Source organism: Brachypodium distachyon, chromosome 5 (genome assembly GCF_000005505.3).
Source record: "Brachypodium distachyon strain Bd21 chromosome 5, Brachypodium_distachyon_v3.0, whole genome shotgun sequence".
NCBI lineage: Eukaryota > Viridiplantae > Streptophyta > Magnoliopsida > Poales > Poaceae > Brachypodium > Brachypodium distachyon.
Window position 1 is genome coordinate 6,116,969 of NC_016135.3, and position 13,335 is coordinate 6,130,303.

At 45.6% G+C, this 13,335-nt stretch overlaps 1 protein-coding gene across 1 annotated transcript; it reads left to right on the forward strand.

The window, feature by feature from the left end:
• Positions 1-9,858: 9,858 nt before the first annotated feature.
• LOC100821663 (4-coumarate--CoA ligase-like 9) lies at positions 9,859-12,277 on the forward strand. The gene is made up of 2 exons (XM_003579309.4): positions 9,859-11,806; positions 11,884-12,277. Exons 1-2 carry the CDS (start codon positions 10,137-10,139, stop codon positions 12,110-12,112), a joined length of 1,899 nt encoding a protein of 632 aa, XP_003579357.2. The 5' UTR covers positions 9,859-10,136; the 3' UTR covers positions 12,113-12,277.
• Positions 12,278-13,335: the final 1,058 nt, after the last annotated feature.

Sequence of the window (13,335 nt, forward strand, 5' to 3'; positions counted from 1 at the left end):
CTACTAAAGCCACGTGAGATCATAAATGAATCAAACCTTTTATACCATCGTCTAGGAGATTGCTTCAAACCATAAAGGGACTTCTTCAACTTACACACAAACTCCTCTTTACCAGGAACTATGAACCCTTCAGGTTGGTCCATGTATATTTCCTCCTCAAGCTCTCCATGCAAAAATGCAGTCTTCACATCTAACTGCTCAAGCTCAAGATCATGCATAGCAACAATACTAAAGAAAGTACGGATGGAACTATGCTTTACCACCGGAGAGAACACATCATTGTAATCAATACCTGGTATTTGACTGAAACCTTTTGTCACTAACCTTGCCTTAAACCTCATAGGCTCATTAGGAGACAAACCCTCATTTCTCTTGAAAATCCACTTGCAGCGAACGGCCTTCTTTTGTTTAGAAAATGGCACAACATCCCATGTGCCATTCTTCTCAAGAGATTGCATCTTCTCTTGCATGGCAGACAACCACTTCACACGGTCGTCAGAAACAACAGCTTCATTATATGTGGCCGGTTCACTATCATGTTCCACCTGTTCTGCACAACTCAAAGCATAATAAACAAGATCACACTCTTCAATTAAACGTGGGCGTGGACCTTTATTCCTCTTTGGGCGGTCAGCTGCAACAGACCGTGTGGGTTGCTGCAAAACAGGTGGTGAGGGTGGAACAATATCATCATTATTATCATCATTGTTCCCATCATCATTACCATTATCAACCTGAGCATCATCGTTGTCAAAAATTTCATCAACGTGCTCCACCTGCACTCTAAGTCTCTCCTCTTCAATGCGAGAGGCATCAGTGGACAAAATATCATGATAGATAACTTTTTCATTAAAGACAACATTCCTGCTCAGCAAAATATTTTAGTTTCAGGATTCCACAACCTGAAAGCTTTAACTCCAGAACCATAGCCAAGAAAAATGCACTTAACAGCTCTAGGCTCTAACTTTCCATTATCAACGTGAGCATAAGCAGTGCAACCGAAAACGCTCAACTGTGAATAATCAGCACGTTACCAGATCATACCTCAATGGGAGTTTTCTTGTCAAGTGGAATAGAAGGTGACCTGTTTATGAGGTAGCATGCGGTGGAAGCTGCCTCAGCCCAAAAACGCCTGCCCAAACCTACATTGGACAGCATGCAACGGGCCCTAGAGATGATGGTTCTGTTCATGCGCTCACCCACGCCATTTTGTTGTGGAGTACGGGCAACCATGTAGTGCCTAACCACACCATCATTGCTGTAAAACTCCTCAAACTCATCAGAAATAAATTCACCACCATTATCAGTACGCAAATTTTTTACCTTCCTTTAAGTTTGCTTTTCTACCATAGCTTTCCACTTCTTAAAAGCACCAAAAACATCAGACTTGTGTTTTAGAAAATAAGGCCAAAATTGTCTTGAGTAATCATCAATAATTGTAAGCATGTAATTAGCACCACCAATAGAAGTCTTACGGGAGGGTCCCCAAACATCAGCATGCACATAATCTAATATGCCTTTGGTGGTATGAATCTTTTGTGCTTACCATAAACGCAGTACTCACAAAACTCAAGCTTACTCAAGTTGCAGCCATTGATCAGCTCTCTCTTTACCAACTCCGCCGTCCCATGTTCACTCATATGCCGAAGATGCATATGCGACATATTTGTTTTTGCACAATCATCAGAATCATTAGGTGTAACAGCAGCAACAAAACCTGGCAAAGAGATACCTCTAAGAACATATAATTTGGCAGAATTCATATCACCTATCATGTGAATGAGAGAACCTCTAGATACCTTCAGAAGTCTACGCCCACCGGCGTACTTGTACCCGTCACAGTCCATGGTACTCAGCGAGATCAAATTTCTTGCCATGCTTGGTATGTGCTTCACCTCTTTCAACGTGCGTGTCATGCCATCATGGGTCTTGATCTGAACGGACCCAACGCCAACAATATGACAAGGATTGTCATTGTCCACACGCACAAAATCTCCAGTCTGCACAGACTCATAAGAACTAAACCAATCCTTGTTACAACAAATATGAAAAGAACATGTTGTATCAAGAATCCATTCATCATCCCGGGAAGCACAAGCAGCAAGAACAACGAGGCAATCACCCTCAGAGCTATCGGTAGAAACGACAGCGGCCTTACCAGTACCATCAGACTTATCTTTCGGTTTGTAGGTACCGTTCCTTTTTTCCTTGTTCTGCAGTTTATAACAATCTTCAATGACATGATTATTTTTCTTACAATACCTGCAGAACTTATCTTTTGCACGGGACTTTGAACGAGCTTTTCCGTCCCGGCTCTTATCTCGGTTGCCATAGTTGTTGTTCCTCTGCTCGGTCCTGCCACAAACCTGCAGAGCTTCTGCCTTTGACGACGACCCATCGGTCTGCACCATAGACTTCATCTTTTCTTTTTGTCTAAGTGCTTCTAAAACCTCATTAAGGGTTAGAGAGTCATGACTAGAAAGAATTGAATCGCGGAAATTTGTATAAGAACTAGGCAACGAGCATAAGAGTAAGATGGCTAAATCCTCATCATCATACTTAACCTCCAAAGCTTGCAAGTCAAAACTATATCTCGAAAAACAGTTATATGAGATATTACCGATCCACCTTCTTGCAGCTTATGGGTGAACAACTTCATCTTTACATGCATCTTACTGGTTAGATCTTTAGACATGCACATCGATTCTAGTTTCAGCCACAGGGCTGCTACGGATTTCTCCTCCAACACTTCTTGCAAAATATTATTGGATAGATGAAGTTGAATCAAAGACAAAGCCTTACGATCTTTGCGTTTCTCTTCGGCAGTCCACTCCTTTTCATTTTTCTTGCCGAAGGAATCAAGCGCTTCATCCAGATCTGAAATTTGGGTGAGAATCGCCCGCATCTTCACTTGCCACAACGAGAATCGTGTGGTGTAATCCAGCTGCGGCAGATCGAACTTCAAGGTAGACATGTCGCAAACCCTAGGCAGAACCTGGGGCTCTGATACCACTTGTTATGAACGCGACAAGCAAGAACGAAGAATGAAGAAGAAATCACAGCACAAGGACACACGGATTTAACGTGAAAAACCCTCTCAAACAACGAGAGGGAAAAACCACGGGCGCCAGCCAGCGAAACTTCACTATATGGGATGGTTTACAACGCCAGGGAGATTTCACGAACTCAACTCGTGCGAACTCTGCCCAAAACAGCGGCATACAAGAGGTATATATAGCAGGAGCATTAGGACAACTCAAATCCGTAACGGTCACACCGGAAGTTCCGGTTGGAGGCCGGAAGTTCCGCATATTCCTGAATATCCGGAAGTTCCGCAGCAAGTTCCGCAATTTCCTGAAAAGTAACAGAGAGCACCCGGAGGTTCGGCCGAAAGTTGGGCCAGAAGTTCCGGCGCCTGGAATGGCCGGAACTTCCGGCCCCTGGAAATTTGGAACACAAATCAATAATATTGGTGACAGATATATCCATGTCTGTAGACTTACTACACACTCTTATGTGGACCACGTTTCTGATTAAAAATCACATATATACGGTAGCATCACCGTACACGATTTGAATGCCCAAAACGTATTTTGTACTTTTATGTTAGAGTGAATTTCACTTTTTACTCCATTTTTGTGAGTTTGTGACTATGTTGGCCTCATTTCATATTTTGTGTTGAATTTTATTCTCTAGTTGCTACATTGTGCCACAATTTACTCACTTTAAGTTTTTTTTCTCAAAGATGATGGCACAGGCCCACATATTAAGCCTACATAGCAGATGATTGGATGCCCAAATCGAAAGCGTAAAGTTTTATGATGTTTTCTCTTCTACCCGGTCCACTCGAGCCACCCGACCAGCTTACCTGCCCCATCCAATTCCTAGTCCGCTGATCCACTAGCTCTGACTTGACCAAAACCGGACAAACTGCTTCTGTTTTGGCTGAGCCAGACCCAATGTGTTCCTGATTCCATTGGGTGCTTGGTCATGTCGGGCGGACACAAAATTGGATTTGGATTGGTAAGCGGGTCGGCTCAAGTTGTGAGTACTGGGAGTTAAGCCGGGTTGTTAAGCAAGTTGAGTGAATCGGGTAGAAGAGAAAAACGTCTCGGAACTTTACGCTTTTGATTTGGCATCTAGTCATCTGGCAAGTAGATATCATATGTATACCCACCCTGTAAGATTCGGGGAAATTTGTTTAATTGGATAAAATGTGGCACAATGTAACAACTAGGAAGTGAAATGTGGCAGAAAATATTATGGAATCAACACCGTCACAAATTTAGAAACGAATGGTAACGAGTATTTTGTTTCTTGGTGTTTTAGGTGGCTTTGATTGTCAGCTTTTTTTTCGATGTTCATACTTTGATTTGTTTGATGCATGTTAATCGCCACCCTATGTGCTAAGGTACCAATAAGATTGACATGTACCATTGGTATACGATGAGGTATCAAGTTTTGACAAATGTTTGTACTGTGATTTTTTCCTCTGGTACATGGTGTACTGCTATGAGTTGAAATACACAGTCTTGGTTTGATGAGGTACTTAAGAACTATTAATGTGCATGTCATGTTACATAATGTACCTGTCATGTACTTTGATCTACTCGTCATGATCTGCTTCGCATACTATAAATTGATAAGGTACTTGTCGTGTACCTAGATGTACTCACAAACGAACTGGTACTAAATATTGACTCTCACTTGTGTCATGCGTAAAATAAAAATGGTATGAAAAATAGGTGTCAGCACACATGCAGAAAGAAAAAAAAGTGTCAGCACTCACATGGCAAAAACATTCACATGCAAAGGGTCTGTCTATTGAGCAGACGCCTGATTTTAAGGAAAAAACCAGTTGCCTGATTTTGAGGTTGGAATCAGGCGCCTGATTTACTTTTTTGTTTCAGTCGTCTGGTTCTTTGACCAAAACCAGTCAAATCGGGTAGTTGGGCAAAACAATCAAAAAAGTAGTGTTGGCGCCTGATTTTGTACCAAAAACCAGTCAATCAAAACCCTCTTTCCTATATAACCAAAAGAACAGACAACAATGCAAACTGAAGATACATGTAACGTAACGTTGCCTGTTGTGTTCTGTGCATAGAAAAATCAGCAAAAACAGAACAACCCCCGCTTTGGTAATTCAAGAACAAACCCAGTAAGAACATCGTCGCACAATGCAAAAACGTGCACACAGGGGCTTCATTTCTGCAATAGTAAGTTTCAGACAGGCAGAGCATGAACCATGTGTACAGAAAAAAAAAACAAGTAGCAAAAACAAACCATTTGAGGTTAGGGTTTACAGGAGCAATGACATGCATCCTAAGTGCTTTTATAGTACACTTAAGAGTAGACAAAAAAACTTGCATTGTTCTATACTACTAATTTCATTCAGATATCCTTGACACACGCTACTTGCCGACCAGTTTACTTGAAGATTAGCACAGATACCACTTGGTTTTTCTTTAGAGAAACTTTGTGAACAAATTCTTTCCACCCAACTGAGCCTGACGTAGCCAACCGACCATCAGCATCAACACGATATGGGATTAAACACTCAACATATGTGATGAGGACATCCCTAGTTCTTTATCATCAACTCCAATTGATGATGCTGCTGCACAAGATAAGCCCAATGAAGTTAAACTTGAGCCAATAACAAGAGCACGTGCGAAACTACTTGAACAACAGGTGAACTCACTCTTAATTGAATCTGATGTTTTAATTGATGAGAGCTTTATACTACCTAAGTCTATGCATTTATGTATGATCAGATTTGAAGATGTTTCAAGCCTTGCACGTGGAGGAGGAGAGTTGCAGCAAGATCCATTCCCGTTGATTTCCAATATCAAGAAGAACGCGAGGGAGGAGAGGGAGGCCGGCGCACCACATGAAGAGGAGGAAATCAACCAGCAATAGAAGTTGTCATGGCTGATGCTAGGACAAGTCCTACGACACGTCAAACATATCTAAGGCATCAGCGCACGTCGAGGAACATGTGACACACATAGGGCTCTTGTTATTGGCCCAAATCTAACTTCATTGGGCTTGTCTTGTGCAGCAACATCATCAATTGGAGTTGATGATAAAGAACAAAAGATGTCCTCATCAATTGCTCTACGTCAGAATTCACAACCACGGTTTCAGCATCAAAAGGTTCATTTGGCAAATCGTGTGCCGCTTCAATGTCATCAGGATCTTCAATCTTTTCAGTGGCTTCAGAATCAACAGCAGCGTCAGTAGCAACTGCTTTATAATTTTCATTGCAGTTTTGAGCAGAACCAGAAAATGGAGCCAGGTTCCCGTTAAAAACAGGAGACAACTCTTCCCCACTTGAAATAGAGCGTTTAAGTTTGTAACTAGCATCTCTAATACACTCAAGCACAGATATGCAAAACTGCCCAGATGCATTCATGACGTCACGTCCAAGAGTAATTCAGATCTTTAAAAAAGATTGCATATATCTTGTACCACCTAGGAGAAAAAGAAAACTATACATCAGTTGTTGACGCAACAAAATGAGCTACTACATGAACTAAGAATGAAACAGGGTCATTACTTTATCATGTAGTGAATCGCGAAACAATCTCTCCAATGAACACTTGAAATCAGGCAGATATGATCTGGCAGAACTGTATTTTGAAACAGAAGCATAACAAGTCCTAGATAAATCTCTAACCTAGCAAAAAAGAAAACATTTATTAGCATTACCAGTTAGGGGAGATGGAAAAATTAACAGAAGTGATTGATGAAAAGAGGAAAAGGAACTAACATTGCGTAGGCCATACTCATATGAATTCCTTTGGTCAAGGCGGGCAAACTCTTTGATTAAATCATGTTTCCAAACTTAAGTCCTAGGAAAAGAATTGTCAAGTTTGACTTTGCCAAAATCAGCATGATCCAGGTACTTGACCTGGAAACCAGAAAATAACAACAAAAGGGACAAGTAAAAAGGCAGCTCATAAATGCTCCAAAACGAACACAAGATATAGGGTGCAAGAGGGGACATACTGCAGCGACGTATGTACAGCCTCCCAAAGTGAGATTTGACCTTGAAGACAATGCTTTTGATTTAGCTTTATCCCTTTGATATTTTCTAACACTCTCGATAAACCACTTATGGCCAAACAATGCCCAGTTATAATTCCTCACATCACTAGGAACCAGCAAAGACCCCAAGTACTTGACGCTGGGGTATGTACTTGAATTAGGACACAAAAAACTAGAAAGAAACACAACCATGAAGCATATGAAATATTTATCATTTGCAAGATCATTTGTGAGGAGCATTTTTCCAAACTTTTTGATAGTAGGCAGCTCATAAAATCCCATCAGTGAGAGAAAATTCTCCTTCGCACCCTCAAGATCAACTTTCACATCCAACCCAGTATTTTCTAAACCAATGACTTCAGAAAATGTCTGTGCACCAAGATTAATGACACCACTCTCGAGAATAATGTCACAGCTCTCTGGCTGGAAGTGATCAGCTATCCACTGAGCAAAATAATAAGGGGCACCAGATGAATTGAGATGGAAGACAAAAGGGAACCCGTAATCACATATAATCCGTTTCTTGTCGGGTGGAATACTATTGATAATGTGGGACAACCATGCCAGATTCCCCCTGTTGGTAGCCTTCTTATGATGCAGCTGATCAGCCTGATAGGTCTTTTGCCTCTATCAAATAAACAACGCATAATTCAAATTCAAAAAAATAAGGGGCACGACCAACAACTAAAGGAACAAACTAATGAAGCGTATCAAATGGAAAAAGGCACAAAAAGGAGAAGGGCATGCTAACTTTCGAGTGGTGACATTCAGCATCGCGACGTTTTCGCTTTTTGTGAAAGCATGATTTGAGCTGCATCGGGGGGGGGGGGGGGGGGACCATAACGGGTATGATATGAACAATCTTGAAGTTTTACTAAAACCTGAACAAAAAGTCATTCAAAATTATCGAAGTTTCATACCAGTGTGCTTATATTGTCAATGATCAAATCGGTATCCGTTTCATCGCTAGATGAATATCCAACCTAAAGAAACAAAATCAAAAATAAGCACAAATTAAATGAAAAAAAAACATTAACACCACGTGCGCAGGATCACTCACTGCATCAGACCCAGCTGGGCCACCTGCGTTTGCAGCTCCACGCCGATTAGCAGGGGCAAAATCAGAGAACTCAGAGATAGAATCTCTGAGCTCAATCCGTCATCATCAGAGCCAGTGTCAATGTCAGACATCGTGCCACATGCAAAAAAATAAAATCGAGAATAAACCAGTGCGCATATAAAGCATGTAAGATGTCAGCAATCAAAAAACCCATGAAAAAATGCACAAATCATCTTGGTTTAGTTGCGATTTCAGACATAGAACATGTGGGGTTTATTGCTATAGAACAATAAAAATGCTGGAAAATGCAATTTGATGTAACTTGGTACAGTCAAGTTTAAAACACAATCATTACTCATAAAATTGCAGTACCCTCTCGAATGACAGTACAAATCATGTGCAAAACCGTGGCGCTTGGACCAGAAAAAAAGACAAAATGAAATGAACATTCATTCGATTCGATCCAAATCGTCAAAATGAACTTCCCACATCAATAACAAGACATAATTGAAGTTCTATACTAAAACACAACATAACCTAGCCCCTTCCATGTACGATAGGGGAAGGGCAGAACACTAGATATCAAAAAAGCAAATACGCAGCATGAGAGCTTGTTGCATCACACTACTGATCTGGACACAACAACAGATCCCCATAACACATACAGTTAACAGTTAAGGGTACCCCAACAACGCAGCAGCACGATTTTCAGTCCTAAAAAATCAAAATTGAACCACATGGGGGCTACCACAAATTTGAAGCAGCACGATTTGCAGTCCTTCAAGTACAGGAATGCATATCCCAACCAAAAATCAACCACCACCTGCACATAGATCCGCGCCGCGTCGCAGAATCATCCACGCAGCATGCATCCTAAACGGCCGCAAAACAATAACCACCCAAAACGACGCCGAGCAACATCGCAGTGCGTTCGAATTCGACTACAAAAGCACGCCGTGCGCACGCGGGATGCTGTCGGCAGCACATGACGCGCAAAACACACCTCGCAGCCCACAAGGAAGCGCACAGGCAGAGGGGTGCGGAGAGAGGGAAGTGGAGCTCACCGGACCCAGCCCAAAAAAAGCCTCGCCGGAAAAACGCAGATCCAAAAACTCGCCGTCGACTAGATCATATCAAACAGCAATCCCCCCAGCTCCTACCCCCAACACAAAAAACGCAGGCCGTAAGCTCGACCAACAGCACAGGCGCATGAAAACTTGGAGAGAGAAGGGGGTTGAGGAAGGTGGAGCTCACCAGGCGGCGGTGGGGCAGTCGAAAACGCAAGCCGGCGACGGGAAGGACGCGAATCCCCCCTCCGCCCGTCTCTCCTTCTCGCCTGATTTCTCGATGCTTCTGCGAGGAAGCCGACAACGTGGCGCGGATTTCAAGAACGAGCCAAAAGCGGTGCGTGGTCGGGTGAAACAACAAGACTAAACAAAATCGGAAGCGGTCGAACGAAACAACCAGCCCGTCTCAGAAGCACACATCTCAAAGCAAAAATCAACAGCACAGCACGTCGCCTGATTTCCAAAATAAAACCAGGCGCCTGGTGTATAGCAAATCCGAAATATTATTACTCGAACTATTGTGCTTCTTGCGATTAGGTCTTTGAATAACAAATTGATGACGGGTAAGAAATAATGAAATTCACTTTATGTTGTAAAGCTCTCTCCCACTCCCTCTCATTCTCTCGATCCATCGCCTCCGATCCCCAATATGTTCGCCCATCACCCCGTCCATCCACCTCCCTCCCTCTCTCCCTCTAACGCACACCTCCACATGCGTGGCTGCAAGAATCAGATTGTAGTCTTGTATACAATCTGTGTTCTGATTTTCCATGTCGGAATTGTTCCGTTCATTTCCACCCCCACTATAGGAGAGTAGGAAGCCAGCCAAACAGAGTATGTAACTCAGACAAAGAGTGTTGACAACTGAATCCCAGCATATACATTCAGCATCACGTTGTTAATGAAGTAGCTTATGCACATAAACACACACACTCTTTGTCCGGCAACGGCAAAAGGCCATGACCCAACCGAACCTTACCTACACCCCACTTGTCTTGGCAACACACAAGAACTGTGTCACCATTACCAGCATGTCATCCTCGTCTTGGTCTCGTCACTCCTCGGCGAAGCCCCTGCTGGTCTCTACAAATGCAAGCAGAGCCGCAGCCTTCCCGCTCACCACCACTAACACCGTCCTGCTGGAAGCCTCCAACAACAACCAGCAGCAGCAGATCATCAGCATGGGTGACGCGGCCATCGCCGTGATGGATCCAGAAGAGGACTCGGAAGTAGAGGAGCACATCTTCCGGAGCCGGTTCCCGCCGGTGTCCGTTCCGGACGGCGTCACGGTTCCCGACTTCGTGATGTCCGGCGCCGAGGCGTACGCCGACAAAGTGGCCCTGGTTGAAGCCGCCCCCGGCGGGCGCTCCTACACCTACGGCGAGATGTCCCGCGACATCGCGCGCTTCGCCAGGGCGCTGCGGTCTGTGGGCATCCGCAAGGGCCACGTCATCGTGGTCGTGCTGCCGAACCTGGCCGTGTACCCCGTGGTGTCCCTGGGCGTGATGGCCGCCGGGGCCGTGTTCTCCGGCGTGAACCCGCGCGCTCTGGCCGCCGAGATCCGGAAGCAGGTGGAGGACTCGGAGGCCAAGCTGGTGGTCGCCAACGAGGTGGCCTACGACAAAGTCAAAGACGTGGGCGTGCCAGTCATCGGCATTACGAGCAACAACAACATGCCCGGCGCGATCAGCTGGGACGAGCTCCTGGCCGCGGCGGACCGCACGGGCGCGCCGGTGGTACCGCTGGACCCGGTTCTGCAGTCCGACCTGTGCGCGCTGCCTTACTCCTCCGGCACCACGGGTGTCTCCAAGGGCGTGATGCTGAGCCACGGCAACCTGGTCTCCAACCTCTGCTCCTCCATGTTCGCCGTCGGGCCCGAGCTGCGTGGCCAGGTGGTAACCCTGGGCCTCATGCCATTCTTCCACATCTACGGCATCACCGGCATCTGCTGCGCCACGCTGCGGCACAAGGGCACCGTGGTCGTCATGGACCGCTTCGACCTGCGCACTTTCCTCGGCGCTCTGGTCACGCATCGGGTCATGTTCGCGCCCGTGGTTCCCCCCGTAATGCTGGCCATGGTCAAGAACCCCATCGCCGAAGAGTTCGATCTCTCAGGGCTGGCTCTCAAGTCAGTCATGACAGCCGCGGCTCCGCTAGCGCCGGATCTCCTGGAGGCGTTCCAGAAGAAGTTCCCTGGGGTTCAGGTGGAAGAAGCCTACGGGCTCACGGAGCACAGCTGCGTCACGCTCACGCACGCCGGGGATGACCCGGAGAAGGGCCACATCGCCAAGAAGAACTCGGTCGGGTTCATCCTGCCCAACCTGGAGGTGAAGTTCGTGGATCCTGACACTGGCCGCTCGTTGCCCAAGAACACGCCGGGGGAGCTCTGCGTCCGGAGCCAGTGCGTCATGCAGGGGTACTACAAGAAGAAGGCGGAGACGGAGCGCACCATCGACTCCAAAGGCTGGCTGCACACCGGAGACGTCGGCTACATCGACGACGACGGCGATGTCTTCATCGTCGACAGGATCAAGGAACTCATCAAGTACAAGGGCTTCCAGGTCGCTCCGGCGGAGCTCGAGGCCATTCTCCTGTCCCATCCTTCCGTCGAAGATGCAGCCGTCTTCGGGTAAGACATTATGTGGCATTGGCTGGCCATTTGTAAAGTGTAAACAACGTGTTAACTGAAATTTTCATTTGTTGCAGACTGCCGGACGAGGAGGCAGGAGAGGTCCCGGTGTCTTGCGTGGTGCGGCGGAGCGGCGCGGCGGAGAGCGAGGCGGACATCATGGGGTACGTGGCGTCGCGCGTGGCGTCGTACAAGAGGCTCCGGATGCTGCACCTTGTCGACGCCATTCCCAAATCGGTCTCCGGCAAGATCCTGCGGAGGCAACTCAGGGACGAGTTCATCAAGATGATCAAACTGGCGGCTTAATAATTAATGATTGTGATTGGAATCGCCACTGCTTACATCCTAGCCTGCATTTAGAAGAACAAGAAGGCATGATGTTACTTTCAATTTTTCATATGAACATGGTTGGAAAACGTATAGTATTTCATTGTTGCAAACTTTTCGAGCATCAACGAAACGAATTTATTTGGACCTGGAAACTCCTTTTTAAAACACCCCGTAAAACCCATAGACACGTGCAGATCAGACACTATCACCTCACCGCATCTACACACCTACCGAAAGATTTGTGGCCTGGAGGATGTTGGCTACCATCAAAAGAATATTCATAATTGATTGTGATGGCAAGACATAACACTCTCTACTAACCACCCAAAACAACTTTCCATAAAGCCTTATATCCCAGACATTCTCAGTTTCTCATTCCAGTATTGTAGCATATCCGGCAGACAGCTCATGTTGAACCAATTCTATTTGTAGAATCCTACTGCACTTGTTAGCAAATTTTGTAATCCTAACCGCTGATATCGCTCGCTCTCTCCAATTTTGTAAAACCAGTGCCGGCTATTCTGATGAACTGTGATAATCAAACGGTTATTACTAAAGTAAACAGTTCAAAGGATAACGCGAAGTCATCAAAACACGTGAGGAGACGTGCAGTCTGTCAGGAAATTGAAAAACTCCGGAGTGATAACTGTTACATATATTCAAACAGAAAAAAACTTGGCAGATCTCTTTACCAAGGTACTATCACGTAATGTGATAGAGAGTGCATCGAGGGAGATGGGGTTGAGACCCATGAATGTTGTGCCATAGTGGTAACCCAACCTATGTGATCGGACATCCAGGGAAGTAGGATCTGGGAAGAACGAAGCTATCGGTATAACATAGGAGAGTTCGAGTTCGAGTTCAAGCCGTGCAGGGTCGGTGCGGTGCGGGGCCGGGCCTCTTATCTTTTTTTCAAGCGCGCGAGGTATTTTTGGAATCTGTTACGGACGCGTGCAGATTTTGTGGAGTCGGTTCAGGTTTCCTAAACCGAACCGACCTATACCTGCGTGACTATATATACAGCCGCCCGTCTCTCCGATCGGTACATAACACAATCGCGCTAGGGTTTCGTTTGTCTCTTGCTTTTGCGCCGTCGTCGTAGTCTACTCCACTCGAGCGCCGGCGTGCACCAGCAATCAGGAGAGCAGGTCTCCGGAACCTTTCGCCTTTGCGATCCTGTACGGGAGAGGGCGAATAAG

Coding starts and splice junctions, on each gene's coding strand:
- LOC100821663 (XM_003579309.4), top strand. CDS start 10,137: ATGACCCAACCGAACCTTACCTACACCCCACTTGTCTTGGCAACACAC. Junction 11,807..11,883: donor GAAGATGCAGCCGTCTTCGG/GTAAGACATTAT, acceptor CATTTGTTGCAG/ACTGCCGGACGAGGAGGCAG.